Genomic DNA, 20,910 nt, shown 5'->3' with positions numbered 1-20,910 from the left:
GAGCTGTGCACATGCAAAAGCATGAGCTGTTCTTAGAATGAGCTGATGGACTGACTGACATGTTCTGCCCAGTAACCACCATTAACCAATAATAAGCAGACCACCGATGAGGTCACTGAATAATGGGCGTGTCCAACAGTCACTAAAGACTAGAAAAAATAATAAAGGAAACTCTTTTTTGGGCTTTTTTCTTTTTCTCTCTGTGATGAAATGTGTGTTTGATGCTAGATTCTTTCTGTAACTTTTTAAACAATAAATTAAGCTATTGTTTTAACTTTGTAAAACCTCAAACCTTCTTTTTGGTGAGTTCTTCTTTTCTCCTGGTTTGGTCCGTCCATCCCAAACAGAACTGGTGAGTTAATTTAAATTACGTGACCCCCCCCCCCCCCCCCCCCCCCCCTCTGGTAAGCAGTCTAAATGGCCTAGTCTAGAGACACCGTTGGTCTAAACATCTCTAGAACACGCAGCCTTTTGTCCAGATAACCAGAGATTTTTGGTACCGAGGTGGTTTAAAGTTAAGGAAACTGGGGCAGTAGTTCATTAACCCAAATAAATTGTGGTTTTTGAGATTTACTGCTTGCTGCGTGTTTACAATTTAATTAGGATGATCTTTAAAAAAAGGGTAATTGTCAAATCAAATTTCATCTCTCTCATGTCTCCGGGCCACCATAGGCTCCTCCTCCTAACTGTGAGAGCGGTCTCCACAGTCTTTGGTCTCCACACACCAGTAGAAAAAATGGAGTTTGCTGAGGAGAGTGAGAAGTTCGTGGCTAGAAATAACAAGAGCAGGTCGGTTGTGTGGAACTGGGGAGATAAAGCTGGAGTGCTTCCGCCACCCTCTTTTCTCCTCACAATGTTGCTGCCTAGTGGCCACAGCTGGGCTGTAGAGGCCTTCTGGGTCCACAGGCATGTTAAGGATTTGGGTCTTCTGTTTCTGAGAAAGGCTGGACAACTCGGATAGAGGATTTGGCTTTCAGGAGCCCTTTGCCTTGGTGGTCTCAGTGGGGACTTCAGGCCACAGGATGCCCAGCTTTGCAGCTTCCCTCTTACAGACTTTGTGCAGGTATGTGCTGGCAGTCGGGTTTGGAGACCCGCCATCACTCCATCACCAGCTTTGCAGTCGGCTGTAGGATAACTGGTTTGACATCATCATAGTCTCTGTTGGAGGAAAAGACGAATGGATTCAACCTAACAATTAGTTATTTCCTGCAGTGTCATCAAGCTCTACTGACGTTGTGCACATTGTGCACCAGTGGCAGGTTAGCTTGGCACACTAGTCTGCGTTAACGACTCTTGTCCACTGAGACCACTTGTGATCACTGAGGCATGCTCAGTGGTCACAATTAACTGGGGATGTGAGCACACCCTGTAGCTGTAGCAGCTACTGTTTGGACATAGACCAGCCACTTAGCCCAGAGGGCTGTGCAGCAGTAGGTAGCATTTGGTGACCGAGTGGTTAGCTCACTCTGAGATCTGCATTAAATGGATGATTGACAGCTGTAATGACCAATCATGTCATCTGCCAGTACTGTTGTAGTAGCAAATAATGAAGCCAAGCTAATGATCGAGTTGTTACAAAAGTGGTATTTTTACACACAGTAAAACCTCCAGTTTAGGAGAAAAACGGATGAGCACCTGGTTGTGACTCCAATAAGGGACAATTTTGTAATGACTGCTGAGGTTAGTATTTATTTAGTATTTAGTATACGTAACATTACATGTTGCATTGGTGGTTGCGTTATTTCATGGTGACGTTCTAGTGTTTGCTAAGTAGTCATAGCAACAAGACTCAACAAGCTGATTGTCAAAATTGAATTTCTGACACTGGCAATTTTGTCCCATGCTGTCTTTGGTTGTGAGACTGTTAAGTCATCTGTGAATCTCCTTGACTCCTACTACTGCATTTTGTCATCTTAGATCACAGGTGTCAAACATGCGGCCCGGGGGCCAACGCTGGCCCGCCAAAGGGTCCAGTCCGGCCCTGGATGAATTTGTGAAATGCAAAAATTACACTGAAGATATGAACAATCAAGGATGTTCAATTTAAAGTGGGTCAGACCAATACTATCGAAATACTATCATAATAACCTATAAATAATGGAAAAAAGCTATTTTTTTCTTTTTTTTTTTTTTAGTGTCAAAAAAGTAAAATTACACAAAAATGTTTACATTTACAGACTGACTTTTCACAAAAAATATGAACAACCTGAAATGTCTTAAGAGAAGTATGTAGTGTTTGAACAATATTCTGCCTATTATCAAATGTTTTGTGTATTTGTAGATCCACTGTGATCTGTAAGTTGGGATGCACATGTTTAAATCATAAACTGAGGTGTAATATTGTTAAAATTACACTTATTTTTCTGAAGAATTTTCAGGTTGTTCATATTTGTTCATGCTACATTCAAGTACATTTCATAGATGGAAACATTTTAATTACGAAATTTTACTTTTTTCACCCAAAAACATAGAGAAAACTTTGGAGATGATATTATTTCTAAGTTCTTATCCTGTTATGTACATTATTTTACTGGTCCGGCCCACTTTAGATCATATCAGTCTGTACGTGGAACTGAACTAAAATGAGTTTGACAGCCCAGTCTTAGATCTTTAACAATCCAAAATTGCACCGTGTGTACCTGACTTGTATTCTGTAGATAATGATGCACAGAATCCATTCCACCAGCTTTAAAGTATTCTAGAGCCAACCTGTTTCCAAGTCAGACCCCCACACAACAGCAGATCATCATTCCTAGTCTAACAAACCCACACAGTGTGGTAGAGATCCAAAGACACTATCAACATGCCCGAGAGGTAGGCAGATGTGTCATTATCGTACGGCATCTACACCTCTGCCTGGCTATTGTTAATACAGGCATAAACCTCACCATAATGTACATTTGTCTGCGTTAACACTGGGTTTAACAGCTAGAAGCCAAACAGGCGGGTTGTTAACGGCTACATTTCAAGGAACGGTATCAGAATAGTAAATTGAGTCTTGAAAGAACATAAAATTACCTGGTAATCGTGTGTGGACAAATCTGTTAAAGCTGTCACAATTATAATAATAGCTATTATAATTGTGTTTGTATTGGGTAACTGCACTTAGCAAAATTTACATTATTTTGAATATGGACTTCATTCATATGTATAAAAACTAGTGGATAAAACAAAATGATGGGTTGTATTTCCATCCATATTTATTATTATATTCTCTAGATTTTCAATTGCAGTCATTTCTTTGTATATAGAAGTAAAATGCTTTACGTAGTCAAGTCATGACAAAGTTGTGGATTTTTTTCTTTACAAAACTTAAAGATGAAATAAGTATCCATTTTTATTTGTATGTTCCAGTGTTCAGATACACAAAATGTCTCTTTTTTTTTTTTCTTTCATTTGGTGTGTATAAATAGACTATTGTTAGGCTTATAGGAACAAAAAAAGACTACTATCTTATTTATTACAAATATTAAAATAACTAAAACTTTATCATGGCAGCACTGATCACAGCAGCAATTAAAAGTGTAAACAATGTAATTACCAGTAGATCATAAAATGTTTTCCAAATATTAATACAAGCTGTTCTGATCCTGTACATCTATTGGCCTTTATTATTTATCACATTCTAACCTCAGGACTATGTTTTTAAATTTTATCATCACCTGATTTTTTATGCTGACCTTTAAATGACAGTTAATTTATTTCACTGAAATGTTTTGCTTTGTAACATTCAGACCTTCAGACCTTTCTGTGGAATAAATTCCATCACATGACTTTTGTATCAGTTAGATTATGTTAATTCTCAGGTGAGTTTTTTTTCCCCAAAAAAATTCCCTTAAAATAAAAAAAAAATCCAAAAAATTTAAAGTGGATATTTTTACCCCCCAAGAGGATTTGCATCTTTTTACCTCTGATGAGTTTGTGTCACTAATCCTATTTATTTTATTTTAATTATTTAAAAATTAACATGCTTGGGAGAATGAATAAAGAGTTCTGTCCAATTCTAATTTATTTGCATGTGGAACTTCTTTTTCCACTTTTAACATGTTCGTATTAATATGCTCAGCGTGGATTATTCTTCGGTTCTTGCTGAGATTCTTTGACTGCTTTATCTTCAGATCCGTTTTCTGTCTTTTCAAAATAAGGTAGAAAAGGGACTCTTCAAAAGGGCAGGCAAATATTAAACCTGACCGGAGTTTGCTCAAGTTGAACAGAAAACTCATTTCAGAACATTTCAGAAAACTCTCTTTTCCATCTAGTGCTTTAATTTTGGAAAATAACAACCAGGGACAAACCAAATAGCCGATGCCGATACCAGTGTTATTTACTGTGGCTATTTTGCTTTTGTTTATTTATTACACATTTTGTGCCATAAAGATCCCCAATATAATGTGTTTTTTTTTCTTTTATTGTAAACATTAAACACCTTATTTGCTGATGCAAGTGTTTAGCTAGTCTGTGCATCACAAATAAGACCTCTAATACTTACAGTAACAGTTAAATTGATATCACTAATCACTGATATTTACTTGAAATTTTCCTGTTAGTAATGCATCACTTCTTCATGTTTCAGTTCATTGATACTATGGTCAATGTCAACATAACATCAGTGTGCCAGGTAAGTGATGACGCTATTGATGTAATAAACTGTTTTTGACACTCATCATGACAAAAATGAAAAACCTCTAAAGTCTGTCTTGTATAGTTTTGGTAAAAACAGACCAGTTTTGTCTTACATCCACAAAACAATTGATTAAATGGTAAATTGTCTATAACACTGAAAATAATAAAATGTTTTTGTCCACATGGCTCAGCTTTAATTGGATATTGTAAAAGTCATCATCTTAAATTAAGTAAATAAATAAATAAAATGTAGTAGTAACAGCATAGTAACTACATCATTAAACCAGACACTACAGTTGTATTTTTGTCTTGTGTATATATATATATATATATATATATATATGTGTGTGTGTGTGTGTGTGTGTAAAGAGAGAGAGTTTCTCTTTTGAGTCCTATTTCTAATGTCTACTCTCATGAGTGTTTCCTGTGGCCTGTGATGTAATCGGTGTATTCTGGAGCCCCCAGCCTCATGTAACCTGTAATTACTGGCTCCATTGCCGTCACCTGAACTCAGTGTTTGTGTCACTACCGTCTGGGTTGCTTCAGACTAATTAATTTCATCCAAGTGGATTCAAATGGCTTTAACAGGTTGAGGAATAGCATCGGGTAGTTCCACCCCACAGACCAATAAAGACACACACAAGCAGTGACATAAACCACGCTAAGATACTCCCGGCCGTGCTCTCCATGTGTAGCAGTTCCCACAGCAGCAGCTAAAGTTCCTCCCACTCTCTTAACACTTAATTTATGTCACTCAGTATTTCTTTAAACCGCTCCCTCCGCTATCATTATCATCTCCTTTTTCGCTTTGTCTTCCTCACTCTAACGCCTCTCCACACACTACCCACTCACCCACGTCTACCGATGCACTCCCAAACATTTGTTCACACATTAGTAGTAATTTTTTCCCTGTCCTCTAATGTTCTCAGACAGTTTGTTACACTTGCTGTCTATTCTCTTTCCTTCCTGTCGGTTTTCCAGATGACTCGGCTTGTTCTGCCTCGAATGGTGGAGAGGTGAGTTTGTTTGATTTGGACTATGGTATGTCATTAAACTGCTGCATTACATGTTAATATTCATTGAGCTGAATTGTGATGATGATTATTTATATATATGTGTGTATATATATATATATATATATATATATATATATATATATATATATATATATATATATATATATATAATATGAAACATCAGCATTGTATTACAGTCAGTGACAAAAGCAATTTTAATTTTTTTAAGTAATTAAAAATTTAATTACATTTTGTCCCATTTGAATTCTGCTGTCATTTCTATATACATACCTGATCAAAATCTTAAGACCAGTTTAAAAAGTTGCAAGAATTTACATTTTGCATGGTTTGATCTTAAGAAGGTTCTAAGTAGAATGCAAAAAGAAGAAATGCAAAAAGAAGAAATGGGAGTGAGACAAAAACAAAATTGAGTAAACAATTGATTGAAAACAACAATTAAACAGAAATAGGCTATTCAAACTGGAGACATAGGCTCATGGGTCTGTGGGCCCACCACTTGCAGGGGGAAGTAGAAGGGTCCGGTGCATTGTGAATCGGACAGCAGACCAAGTCAGGGGCCTTGGCGGTCCAATCCTCAGTTACAGAAAGTGGCTTCTGGGACATGGAACGTCACCTCTCTGGTGGGGAAGGAGCAGGAGCTTGTGGGAGAGGTTCTGTGTTACCAGCTAGATATAGTCGGCCTCACCTCGACACACAGCGTTAGCTGTGGAACCCAAGTCCTTGAGAGGGGTTGGGCTCTCTGTTTTGCTGGAGTTGCCCCAGGGGAGAGGCAGAGGGCAGGGGTCGGCTTTTTGATGGCCCTGCACCTTTGGGTCGGGGAATGGGATCTGACTACCCACCCTGTTTGGAGTCCTTGGGACAGGTGCTGGAAAGTGTCCCGAAAGGCGACTTCATTGGCCTACTTGGGGACTTCAACACCCATATGGGCAACGACAGCATGACCTGAAGGGGGGGGGGGGCGACGACAGCCTGCCAGATCTGAACCCGAGTGGTGTTAAGTTATTAGACTTCTGTACGAGTCTCAGTTCGAACATAAGGATGTCCATCGGTGCACTTGGCACCAGGACATCCTAGGTCACCGGTCAGTGATCGGCTTTGTAGTCGTATCATCACACCTGCGTATGTTGTGGACACTCACGTAAAGAGAGGTGCAGAGCTGTCAGCTGACCACTACCTGGTTGTGAGTTGGATCAGGTGGCAGGGGAAGACGCCACGCAGACCCGGTAGACCCAAACAAGTAGTGTGTGTCCGCTGGGAACGCCTGGTGGAAGAACCTGTCAGGTTGATCTTCAACTCACACCTCCGGCAGAGCTTCAACAGCATCCTGAGGGTGGAGGGGAACATTAAGGTGACAACTTGTCTACATGGTGTGTGGTGGGGACGGGGAGCCACTGACATCAGCTGAGGATATAATTGGGCGGAGGAAGGAATAATTTGAGGACCTCCTCAATCCCACCAACTGAGCCGAGAGACCAGGAAACTGGTGGACCAATCTCTGGGGCAGAAGTCGCTGAGGTAGTGAAACTACTTCATGGTGGCAGAGCCCTGGGGCTTGATGAGATCCACCCTGGGTGTCTGAAGGCACTAGATGTTGTTGGGCTCTCTTGGCTGACACGCCTCTGCAATATTGCACGAAAATCGGGGCCGGTGCCTTTGGAGTGGCAAACCTGGGTGGTGGTCCCCATCGTTAAGATTTATTTTGCCAATTTGGAAGAAATCAGACACTTGTCGAGGGGCTCGCAACAACAGTTCTTTAAAATACAGGACCCTTTTTTTGAATATGTTGGGAAGCTGGACTTCCCTGTAAACTCCAATTGATTGATTGATTTTTTTTACTTTTAATTTTTTCTTCCAGTCTTGTGTTAACAACCCAATACCGCTTCACTAGCAGCTTGTAATACATATATCATGTTTTATGTTGTTTTATGTTTTTTTTTAAATTTTTTGTATATGTTTTTTCTGTGTTATTTTATTTTAATAGCTTTACGGTGTTATTGATCCTTGAACATTCTTGTCGTAAGCTCTTGTCTGTGATTTTGTGTTCTTTCTTAAATTATGTGTGAAAAGTTTAATAAAGAAATTGAAGGAAAAAAAGAAGGGGGACCACAGGGTGTGTTCCAACTACTGGGGGATCACACTCCTCTTCCTCCCCGGTAAGGTCTACACCAGGGTACTGGACGGTCAATAGTTGAACCTCAGATTGAGGAGGAGCACAAGGTTATTATCGTTAACGAAAACTAAGGAAATGACGAAAACTAGAATTGAAAAACATTTTCGTTAACTGAAATAAATAAAAGCTATAATTAAAAGAAAAAAACATAACTGAAACTGTATTGTGTGTTTACAAAGCTAACTAAAACGTATAAAAATTATGGATAAAATTCCCTTCGTTTTCATCTTTGTTAATGTCGGATTGATACGAAATCGATTTATTTCCCTCAAGCAATTTTATCTAGCGGCACCATATGATAATTAAGGGTCCATCACTTGTGTTCACTTGTGGTTTCCAGTCGTCTTCTGGTCCCCACTCTACCTGGAAACATGGAGACTAAAGCAGCAGAGTCCTGTCTGGGATTGATTTGAATAGGAGCACAGAGAAGAAGAGAAAAGAGACCACTGATCTACAACTAAACTACAACTAAACTACAACTAAAACTAAGCATTTAGAAAAAAATGAAAACTAATAACAACTATCAAACCTGCTCTAAAAACAAATTAAAACGAACTGAATTAGAGAAAAAAAAGTCCAAACTAAATAAAACTAAACTAGAATGAAAAATCCAAAACTATTAGAACCTTGGAGGAGCAATGTGGTTTTCATCCCAGGCGTGGAACTGTGGACCAGCTCTCTTTTCAACATTGCCAAACTTGTAATTTCTACCTTTATTACTTTTTCACCAATTTCTCAAAAAAATAAGTTGAAACAGTTTGAGGTAATGGCTGTTTTGGTGGTCTTATGTTTCATGTGAAATGAGAGGCAGTCTACTGAGCTGTTTAATACAAAACTAGATATTACTTTACTGCCTTTATGACAAGCTGGGACTATTTTGACTCATAAAACCCTCTGTTTTTCCAACGCTACGTTTTCATTCTACCAGGAGGTCATATGCCACATAATGTTATATACATGTGGAACAAACACAGCCAAAATAGACTCATTCCAACCAAAGAGGAGCAAGTCAACATATTGTTATTGGGTGCTAATACTTTCCTGTTGATCGGATTATCAGACATGTACACCACTCCTCACACCAAATAATCAGTCTTTTCTGATTGAAGCAGATATCTGCAGCATTTTTGTGTTGATTGAGCTGTTAATGGCATTAATAGCGTCCACGTAATCACAGCTCACATGTAGATTTTGTCTTGAGCTATTGCCAAGCCACAGATAAATATTTGATGTAAACACCACCAGCTGGACTTGTGGTGTAAACACTTTGATGTATCTTTGATGTTATCAATATCTACCAGCTCCACTTTGATGTACACCAAGAGCAGTTTACACTCAGCTTGCCAACATGCTATCATGGGTTTTTTGTTTTTAGTTTTAATCATGTGAGGTTGATTTGTAGGTGAAGTGCCATGTCTTCCCACATTTTCTCCTGTGTTTCTTTTGAGTAAAAAGCAAAAAACTCAAATCCATTCACGTTCTCCGTGTTTTCAGGAAGAAGGGGGCCATCCTCAACATTTCATCTGCCAGTGGGATGTATCCTGTTCCTCTCCTTACCGTCTACTCTGCTTCCAAGGTACGTGTGATGTCTAGTCTTCAACGCTTTCTCTTAGATCACAGGTGTCAAACATGTGGCCCGTGGGCCAAAACCAGCCCACCAAAGGGTCTAATCTGGCCCATGGGATGAATTTGTGAAATGTGAAATTTGCACTTAAGATATTATCAGTCATTTTAGTTCAGGAGCCAAATTCAACCTAATTCAATCTCAAACGAGTCAGATCAGTAAAATACTATCATAGTATCCTATAAATAATGACAGATCCAAATTGTTGCTGTTTTTTTAGTGCAAAAAAAAAAAGCATTAAATTACATGAAAATGTTTATGTTTACAAACTATCCTTTGACAAACAATGTGAGTAACCTGAACAAAAAGAACCTGAAAAAGCAATTTTTCATAATATTCTGTCTGTTACTAAATGTTTTGTGTGTTTGTAGATCCACTGTGATCTGTGCGTTATAATGCACATGTGTAAATGATAAACTGAGGCAGAATAGTGTTAAAATTGCACTTCTATTTCTTAATAAATTTTAGTTTGTTCACAGTTGTTCATGTTCACATTTTTGAAAGGATACTTTGAAGATATAAACATTTTTATCCCCGCCAGGAGGTATTGTGAGTGCTTTGCTTTGTGTGTTTGTGTGCGTGTGTTTGTTTGTTTGTTTGTTAGCAAGATAACTCAAAAAGTTATGGACGGATTTTCATGAAATTTTCAGGAAATGTTGATACTGGCACAAGGAAGAAATGATTAAATTTTGGTGGTGATCAGGGTTGGGGGGGCATGGGGGCCCACGGCTCTGCCTTGGCGAAGGTCTGCGCTCTCCTAGTTTGGAGTTAATATATTATTATGTTAATATTTTACTGGTCAGGTCCACTTCAGATCATAGTGTGCTAAATATGAACCCTGAACTAAAATGAGTTTGACAGCCCTGTCCTAGATCATCACAGCAGTACAACATCAGATTGTTTACATTATACCTTACTCTAGAGCCCTCTGTCAAAGAGAAATCCATTTTATGAAGCTTATAAATTATTTTGTATAAGCCAGAAGCTACCTTCAGTCTGATGTTATCTGCTGCTGCTGAAGGTAGAGTTTTGTCCAACAGTTGTTTTGAGGTGTGAAAGAGTGGTATTTTTTTTGAATTTGCTGTTTTAATTGTTGAATATAAATCAATTGATGACTAACACGGTTCCCAAAGTAGTGTGCCAATTAAAAATGTTTATAGGCACATGTGGCATTGTAATGTTTTATAAGCCTCTCACAATTGTTAGCTTGAAAAGGGCCTGCTGTTCCCAGTTTCAGATGATTCATGTGCTGATGTCTTATTCATGTTTGTTTTGTCCTACTCACTGCAGAGCTGTTTAAAGGGCAGCTAAAGTCTGTGTAAGCTAAGAACTGGAACCCCACACAGCACCTTCTTATTGGAATGAATGTTACTGACTAGGCTTTATCTCATGCAGGCATTTGTGGATTTCTTCTCCAGAGGACTTCAAGCAGAATACAAGAGCAAAGGAATCATCATTCAGGTAACTTCACAACACAAACTCTGCTCTTACACGTAAACACTGTCAAGGTTAAGAAAATTATTGGGTGCTTTTTCAGTTCACCAATTTTTGAAGTTTGAAGCATTTGACTCATGTGTAACCACCAATATTTTCTCCTTTCAGAGCGTTCTGCCTTTTTTTGTCGCAACTAAGCTGAGTAAAATCAGACGGGCCACACTGGACAAGCCGAGCCCCGAGTGCTACGTCGCAGCTGAACTGAACACAGTTGGACTGCAGAGTCAGACTAATGGCTACCTGCCTCACGCCATCATGGTAAGTCTGGATAAAGTAACAATAGAAGCAATCGGGGTCAACAGACCCATGAAAAAATATATGACAACAATACCTTTTTCCATATTCCTCAGTATCGGTATTTGCAAGGATAAATATGTTAAGGTTGCCAGATGGGAACTGTGATAATTACAGAACTCTTAATAATAATAACAATAATAATAATAATAACAACTTCCAAATTCAAGCAACCAGTAATGTAAATCAGTTAGCGATGAAATGACATGAAAATTTCATATCAGGGTTATTGTGACCAAAATTATCCCGGTTATCATTGTTATCGCAGTATTGTTGAAATTAGGTTCAAAATGTTCAAAAAGTACTGATATAAACACTGAAATAATTTAACCAAGTTGTATTTTGAAAAAAAAAAAAAACAAAAACAAATAAAATAATTGTCACGATACACTTTCTGTTGCAGAAACATTCAAATATTAACCCTTAGTGGTCTGAGCCTATTTTGTCTGTTTTTCAGTCCTTTTGGTTTGGCCTTTATATACTATAGAAACAAATGTTTACTATACCCATGTTTGGGATCTGTTTTTTCAGCACAACTTCATCTATATCATCTATTATTTTTTCACTTTAACCTACTACAAAAACACAAAAGGACAAAAAACAAAAAATATATAAAATCCGATTTGGAAAAATGTATAGAATTTCTTGCATAAATAACACACAGATGCTTAACGAACCTTTTCAAAGACTTTAAAAGTGAATATTGGTTCCAAATATTAATTATATAAAATTAAAATTGTAATAAATTAAAATTATACTCAAATATCTGACATAAAAGCAGATCTGTACATAGGTGTTTTTTCCCCTAAAAGTGCGGTAATCAAACATGGTTATCATGAGATTTAGAATTTAAACGGTAACACTAACCGTCTGCAATTTTACCGCGGTTTATCATTATACCGGTAATCGTTACATCACTAAAGTCAGTTTTTGTGTCTGGATTTGAAACGTGTTTTCGTTGCCTTCACCTGTTATTGTGCTGGATAGCATTCTGAGATTTACTCACTAAATGGAAAATCGGGCTCTGTGTGATGCTTCGTGGATGTTGCATTTATTTCTCCGAGCATAGATTTCTCCAAGAGTGGAAGTGTGTATCTTCACAGGCTTATGGTGTGATTCAGATGATTCACAGGTCAACTACTTGAATGCACAAGTCTTGATAGATGTCATTGTACTCTACCCTCAATTTCCTATAGTGCTACATTGCACGTACTATTTTTCCTTGGTTAGTATGAGCGGTCAGAGAAATATGAACCTGGCTGATTTTAAAGGGTGCTTTCAAAAGTTGGATTACAACTTTTTACCTTAAAAACACATGCATCTTTTTAAATACTAGAGTCTGTAGTCACTTTTCCATTGACCCTCAAATTGTGTAAATATAACTTGCACATAAAAATTTGCCTAATGGATAAACAACAATTTTGCCAAAACTCATTTTTCAATGAAAAGTTTTTGCGATTGCAAGAGGTGGTTTTTGGGCGTAGCAAAATTGGTATATCGCACAAAACTACAATGGAAAGACCTTTTTGTGCAACTAGAGTCACGTGAACAAAAAACCCTGGATGTTGATGGATGTTACCACAAGCAAAGAGTTTTAAAACAAACGTGGAGCGGTATGTGTGGACACATGAGGAAAACAAATCATTTTTGAATTTACTATGGGATAGAGTACTGTAGAGTATAAAGTACTGTATATCTGTAAATCAACGTGATATTTACCTCCACCAAGGAGGTAATGTTTTTGTCAGCATTGGTTTGTCTGTCTGTCTGTCTGTCTGTGTGCAAGATAACTCAATAAGTTATGGACAGATTTGGATGAAAATTTCAGGAAATGTTGACACTGGCACAAGGAAGAAATAATAAAATTTTGGTGGTGATTGGGGGGAGGGGGGGGGGGACGGACTGATATGCCTTGGCGGAGGTCTGCGCTCTATGAGTGCTTTTCTACAAAAGAGAGCACAGACCTCCACCAAAGTTATGTTTGTCACCATGTTTATGGAATGACTTCTCGTGTCATCTCGCAATAATAAATAAACAAATCAAAGCATTTGTGATTTAATGGGAAAAACTGACATTACGTACAAATGTATTTTCGACATTTAGTAAATATCGGTAAAGTTTTGCACATATGTCCGTTGGAAAAGCAACTTCTGTGACTCACCATAGTATCCAAACATAAAAAAAAAACAAAACATAAATTCTTCTTTCGTTCATTACAAGTGATGGGTAAACTAGCCACATGGTTCGATTAAACTATGACTGTTTATAACTAAAAACATTCTACACCCTTGATTGGTGACTGAGGAGATATCCAACTCTCGGTTCTTTTTGAGAACTGGTTCCCAGTAGCTCGATTCCTTGGAATTGTTTGCCTTCCTGCTTAACAATTCTGCTTATCGATTCCGCCTTCGTTGCAGATGCATGATGACGTCATGCGTACGTAGCCAACATGGTGTTGAGGCAGAAACAGTCTAAACAGACCACACCAGGTCTAAACAGACCACACCAGGTCTAAACAGACCACACCAGGTCTAAACAGACCACACCAGGTCTACACAGACCACACCAGGTCCAAACAGACCACACCAGGTCCAAACAGACCACACCAGGTCTAAACAGACCACACCAGGTCCAAACAGACCACACCAGGTCTAAACAGACCACACCAGGTCTAAACAGACCACACCAGGTCTAAACAGACCACACCAGGTCTAAACAGACCACACCAGGTCCAAACAGACCACACCAGGTCTAAACAGACCACACCAGGTCCAAACAGACCACACCAGGTCCAAACAGACCACACCAGGTCCAAACAGACCACACCAGGTCCAGTTGAACTCTGTCAAAGCTTCCATTTCTTCTAAAGGGTGGAATCCCTCCAGTCTTCAAACATTTGTCCACATGTGATTCATTTACAGGAATGTCATGTATTTGATTCTCTACTTAGCGGTGCTTGTGAATGTAGCGGCAGAGTGAACGCTGGGCCCAGTTCCGGTTCTGGTGTGGGCAACAAACGTTGTATCCAAATACAAGTTTCTGAAGGTAGAGGAAAGGAAATGAGGAGCACAACAGTGGGAGACGAGTTGAACCGGTTCCACATAGTGGAAATGCAGCAATAGAGGAATTAGTAAAGAGTCTGGAGTTTTGCTTTCACTAACACCCCCCCCCCCCCCCCCCCCCCAAACTGGGCCATGTATCACTTGTTCTTATTTTTTGTTCATACTGTATATGTTCTATTTTCTGTGCATATGAAAATATAAAAGACAGTTCATGCAAACACACCTGTTTGTACTCTTTTATTCCCTCACCCAATGAGAATCAATAAGAGAATCAATAAGGAATCGGATCGATAAGCAAAATTGATAATGGAATCGGAATCGTTAAATCGTTAACGATTCCCGTCCCTAGTTTATCATCATAAATCTATCCCAGTCCCATTGTGAGATCTTTATTGTCACTCAAGTCTTTTTCCATAATCTACTCTGAAAGTGAAATGTTCCTCTTCTTAGTGTAATCACCATATATTATGTGCATGTTAAGTTTACTTTGAGTAATGCGTTCTTGGAGTGGCATGAACAGGTAATACAGCACATCAGGAGCCCAGATGAGTGACAGCACTCTAACAGGCCTTTCACATTCAGATGATTGATCTGGTGCAGCGCACTACCCATCACAGTTTGTCAAGGTCTCTTATAGCAACAGGACTGAAACCTCATCAGGGTATAATTTCACATTATACCTCCATTCATTAAATTAATGTTGTGTCAACATTTGCTAAAGCAACTGTCAAGACGTAAACATCCCCTGGAATAATAGAGTGGGATGCTCCACTACCTTGCAGCATTGTCTGCATCCTAACGCTGTAATTACTGTAAAGAGGCACAAGCATCAAACAGAAGACAGTCGCACAAATGGAGCTTCTGCAGGAGACGTCTGCTTCGAAGCAGAGGTCAAACAAAACAACATGCAAGTGTGAGACAGAAGATCATTTGTCAGATTTACTGCTACACATGAATACTACTATACTATAATAATGCTATACTAATAGATCGACTAGTGGATTTCCCTGTTGTGGGATGAGTAAATTCTAATCAAATCTAATTACAAGGTCATCCATTAAACGTGACCTCGGGACCCCATTTTAACATGACAAACTTCTGGCGACCCCAGACATTCAAAACAGAGACTTTTTTTTTTTTTTTTTTGGTAAAATTAATTTGTTTTTGATTATGTAATAGTTTGCTGTACTATGTTGCAAGTAAACATTAATTTTAGAGGACATTTAGTCTATATAATGTCTATTATTGTGGACAGAGGCAGTAAATCCAGGTGTAGATTACTGCACAAAGGGAGAATTTGATTTTCCTTGGTCAGGATCTGTCCAGTCAGTCCAGCTGTGATTTACAAGGAGGACAATTAATACTGAACAACTAGAAAACTACTGGGAGAGCACAGACCTCTGCCAAGGCAGATCAGTGCCCCCCCCCCGATCACCACCAAAATTTAATCATTTGTTCCTTGTGCCAGGATCAACATTTCCTGAAATTTTCATCCAAATCTGTTCATAACTTTTTGAGTTATCATGCACATGAACAGACAGACACACAAACCAATGCCGGTAAAAACTCAAACTATGAATTATGAAAGAGCTGCAGCATCTGAAACTGACCACAATGAACATTTGACAGATAAACAGAACCACAGTGCTTCAGTTTCAGACTCACAGTTTGTCATGTCTTTTATGTACTGGGATTGTCTCTGTCAACTTACCATATATATTTTTATTAGTAAGATGTTTTTTTTTTTTTTTTTTATCAATTGCTAGAAATTTCAGGCGACCCCACGTGGGGTCCCGACCCCAAGGTTGAAAAACACAGCATTAAAGCGAACAGTTGATCAGTACTGAAACTGTATTCAGCAGAAACACACTTGTTATGATCCAGTACAGTTTTATCTGCAGTCCTGTCCTTTGCCCAGTGACTGTATCCGACTGAAACACAACTTGCAGAGAAGCAGCGTCTGCTCTGATTATGTGATAACCCCTCTGTCTTTAGTCATGCATTTGAACTTTGCATTCTACTGACGTCCCTGCATTAATCCACAGTTTCCTAGCATTGACTTGAGGCTGTGTTAAATGTACAGTCTGTCTGATTGGTTACAAACACAAACACTAGATGTATATGTCCACTGGAAGGAGGTGAACTTATACCAAGTGCTTGCAAATAGCAAAAAAAAAAAAAAATCTCCAATTTGTGTGAAGGTGGTCGTTAATATTTAATGCAACTTTAAAGTTCACACAAAGGTAGTTTAAATATTCATTTATCGCATTCATTATTGTCCATGCGAAGCACAAAGAAAAACAGAAATTAAACCTGCAACAACCTCCAGGGCTGAGAAATTAAGCGAATGGAGAAGTCTGCAGTTCCTCAGTCGGCCACTTGACATCGGCTCCACAAGTGAGTCAGTCCTTCATGTTAAACAGATTAACTTAAGGTGGAGCTCTGTAAGATTTGACAGTTTTGGTTCTTCTTTGCTATTTTTGTAGCATTTTTCTTTATGGAGGTCCCCCTACAGTTCAAAGTACATATTCACTATCATAAAACCCACCGTTAACCCTCCCCCTCCGACCATGAGCATTTGTTTTCAATGAAGCCGGTGACGAGAAGGCAAAAAACAGTGATAAAATATGCTACTGGAGTGGAGTGGAGTGGAAAACTTCAGCTGGATGTTGAAGTTCCAGACGTTTGTTTTCACTTCATGGAGGAGGTCGCGGAACCAGAGCTGCGGTGGGGGGACGTGCGGACAGGGACCCCCTGCCCATCCAGGCAGATGGGTCACATTGACACAAGGACCGCCGGTCTGGGGCTCTGTCTGCAGCTGCTAGCACCACGCTGCTAACGTTAGCTGCAGAGTTTAAGAGCTAACAGGCTAACAAACAGCAAACAAACAGCTCTCACCTGTCACCGCATCCCAGCTCCATTAGCGATTAGCTTACTATCATTCCGGGGCTAACCTTTATAACAACAACGATCATCTAGACCAGGGCGGTCAAACTCATTTTAGTTCAGTTCCACATTCAGCCTAATATGATCTAAAATTGGCCGGACCAGTAAAATAATATAAATAATAGGTTACGAACTTATAAATAATGTCAACTCCAAAGTTTTTTTTCTCTGTTTTTGAGTGAAAAAGTCAAATTCCGTAATGAAATTGGTTACATCTACGAATCATACTTGAGTGTAACGTGAACAAATATGAACCTGAAAATTCTTAAGAAAAATCAGTACATTTTTAACAATGTTACACCTTAGTTTATCATGTATACATGTGCATCACAACTCACAGATCACAGTGGATCTACAAATACATAAAACATTTAGTATGAGGCAGAATATTGGTACAAGTCCACATACTTCTCTTAACAAATTTCAGGTTATTCACATTTTTTGCAAAAGGCTAGTCTGTAAATGTAAACATTTTTGTACAATTTTACATTTTTTACACAACAACAAAGAGAAAAAACTTGTAGTTTTCATTATTTATAGGTTATTGTGGTAGTATTGTACTGGTCTGACCCACTTGAGACTGAAATGACTTAAAATGATTCGAACATCCTTGATTGTTAATATCGTCAGTGCAAAGAACATTAAATTCTGATATCCTTTAACAATAAAACGTCAATAACCTGAACAAATATGAACAACCTGAAATGTCTAAAGAAAAATAAGTGTGATTTTAACAATATTCTGCATGTTTTGTGTCTTGGTAGATGCACGTGTAAATACTGATCAAATTTTTCTTAGTATTTCTTCTTATTTTTCTTCCGAAATTTCAATTTTTTCAGGTTATTCACATCTTTTTTGCTTGGATAGTTTGTAAAATGTAAAGGATTTTATAATTTAACGTTATTTTTTGCTTATAGGCTATTATGCTATTATTTGACTGGTCCGGCCCACTGGAGGTCAAATTGAGCTGAATGTGGCCCCTGAACTAAAATGAGTTTGACAGCCCTGACATAGAGTATAGAGAATTTATCTCAGCGATACGTATAAGTGCAGCAGCAACAGCGTCTTTATCAGTCTTTATCTGTTTAGATCAGGGGTGTCCACTCCTGGTCCTCGAGGGCCAGTATCCTGTATGTTTTAGATGTTTCCCTCTTCCAGCACACCTGACGGTCGTTATCAGGCTTCTGCAGAGCTGGATGAGAGGCTTATCATTTGAATCAGGTGTGTTGGAAGGAGGATCCATCTAAAACATGCAGGATAGTGGCCCTCAGGGACCAGGACTGGACACCCCTGGTTTAGATGCTTCTTTCTCCATTCTGCTAAAGCTAGACCAAGGCAGACTGTTTGGATCCTGGTCTGGTCATGCACTCTTTTCTTTTTCCTAGCATCCTGTGACAGCAGCCACCTCATCCTTTCCTCTGCTGGTTCTGCCGTGGTAAACGCCTGTGAAAGGAAGGCGAGGCTGGTTTGTGTTTACAGTGAGCCGGCCGTACCTGGCTGTGTTTGTGTCATAGTGCCGTAAACTGTGACGTTTCTCGCGAGAGACGAGATCTAGGCCACGGGGACGAGATCTAGGCTACAGGGATGGTGTAGAGAAGTTGCAAGTGGCATTTTCAGCCCAAGAGACCCGAGTGGGAAGGAGGAGGGCTTCCTTTTTCTCCCCCTAACAAGACATTTAAGCATCACAACTACTTTGAAGCTGTATAATTAAGGTAAAAATGTTACAGCTCCACTTTAACTGGAGAAAAAAAAACATGTTTACAGCCTGGTACAAAAGCTGTTTTGTTATCTATGGCTTTGGTCGCAGTTTACAAATGGTCAATTTTTATGCAACTCATCTGTTTAAATTGCATGATCTTTTAGTTTTATGTATAATTAAGGTTGTGGCTGTTTTGAGTGACAGCTCAGTGACATCCATGTCTGCTATTTGAACTTTTCATTGACAGCTAGGTTGATCAGTGACTTGGAGCTTCTATTTATTGTTAATATCTGAAGTGTAATTTTTTGCATGTCACAAATTCATCCCGTGGGCCAGATTTGGACCCCGGGCCCCATGTTTGACACCTGTGCCTTAGATAGTAGGGGGTTCTGTTTGACATTAGCAGTAGAATCTACAGGTGAATGTGTTGAGCTTAGGGATGTAACGATTACCGGTGTAACGATAAACCGCTGTAAAATTGCAGACGGTTAGTATTACTGTTTAAATTCTAATTCTCATAATAACCGTGTTTGATTACCGCACTTTTCTGAAGAAAACACCGATGTAAAGATCTGCTTTTATGTCAAATATTTGAGTATAGTTTGAATTTATTACAATTTTAATTTTCTATACCTAATATTTGGAACCAATATTCACTTTTAAAGTCTGTGAAAAGGTTCGTTAAACATCTGTGTGTTATTTATGCAATAAATTAGATACATTTTTCAAATCGGATTTATTTATTTCTTTTTTTTGTTTGTTTGTTTTCTGTCCTTTTGTGTTTTTATAGTAGGTTAAAGTGGAAAAAATAACAGACAGATGATATAGATGAAGTTGTGCTGAAAAAACAGATCCCAAACATGGGTATAGGAAACATTTGTTTATATAGTATATAAAGGCAAATTTTTTTTTTTTTTTTTTTTTCAAAATACAACGTGGTTAAATGATTTCAGTGTGTGTATCAGTACTTTTTGAACATTTTGAGCACAATGTCAACAATACCGCGATAATAATAACTGTGATAATTTTGGTCACAATAACCGTGATATGAAATTTTCATATGGTTCCATCCCTAGTTGATCTAAACCTGCATACCAAACCACAGACTTAGGCTGAAATGCCTATTTTCGGACATTAAAAATGAGCACAGTCAGAGTTTTGTTTTAGACAAACGTGCTTGCCACAGTCCTGCGGGTTAGAAATTAATAATAAATGCTAATCTGTTCTTTGTAAATGCCACCAGCTGACCATGTAATTTCCCTCTGTAGGGCTGGGTGACTACAGCGCTGCTCCCTGCCAAGATCCTCAACAGCTACATGATGGGGATGGGTTTGTCCCAGCGCGCTCGCTACCTCAAGAAGCAGAAGCAGGGTTAGATGAGCAGGAGTCGGAATTGGAGGCGGCAGTGACGGACAGAGAGGAGACCGGCTGTTTTCACAATGACTCGTCCCACTAGCACAACCACGGACCAAAAAAGAGAAAATGTGACAGTTTTTGGGCAACATCCAAGTCTCTGATACTCCTAGTCATAGATGTTGTGAGGCAGCTCTGTTGCCCTTTCAAACATTCAGTCCAAACAATTTTGTGAAAATTATAGAAAAGGACGACGCTCTTGACTAAGTGAGGAAGCTTTAATGAATAGAAGACTAACATGTACCCTAAAAGCAACTCAAAAATAACTGTTCACGACCAAAAGAATGACAGTAAAGACTAAGAAAAGGGGAACAGTCTGAAGAAAAGTGTGGATGATGTTAAATTAGGGGTAGGTTTGTGTGTATATGTGTGTGTGTCCGTACAGGTTTGCCTTGATTATGTGAACTGTAGCTTTAGTCCAGTGTCCATAACAGACCCTGCAATGTTAATACCAGTAAACTTTTTAAATGGAAATGTGTCACATATGGTTAGTAGAGCTAAATTAACTTGGTTGCTAATTGTGCAACCTTGAGCATTTCTCAGAATTC

General features: G+C 38.7%; 1 protein-coding gene across 1 annotated transcript in view; it reads left to right on the top strand.

The window, feature by feature from the left end:
- LOC115413549 (very-long-chain 3-oxoacyl-CoA reductase-B-like) overlaps positions 1–20,595 on the top strand; it is a 41,511-nt gene extending 20,916 nt beyond the window's left edge. The window contains exons 6-11 of the mRNA XM_030126474.1: positions 4,574–4,618; positions 5,605–5,639; positions 9,325–9,406; positions 10,850–10,915; positions 11,057–11,206; positions 20,218–20,595. Coding sequence (XP_029982334.1) covers positions 4,574–4,618; positions 5,605–5,639; positions 9,325–9,406; positions 10,850–10,915; positions 11,057–11,206; positions 20,218–20,325 — 486 coding nt within the window. The 3' untranslated portion in view covers positions 20,326–20,595. The remainder of the gene's footprint in view (positions 1–4,573; positions 4,619–5,604; positions 5,640–9,324; positions 9,407–10,849; positions 10,916–11,056; positions 11,207–20,217) is intronic.
- The last annotated feature ends 315 nt before the right edge of the window (positions 20,596–20,910 follow it).

This window comes from Sphaeramia orbicularis, chromosome 3 (genome assembly GCF_902148855.1).
Source record: "Sphaeramia orbicularis chromosome 3, fSphaOr1.1, whole genome shotgun sequence".
NCBI lineage: Eukaryota > Metazoa > Chordata > Actinopteri > Kurtiformes > Apogonidae > Sphaeramia > Sphaeramia orbicularis.
Note: the sequence above shows the minus strand (reverse complement) of the source record. Positions and strands in the feature narration are given on the sequence as shown.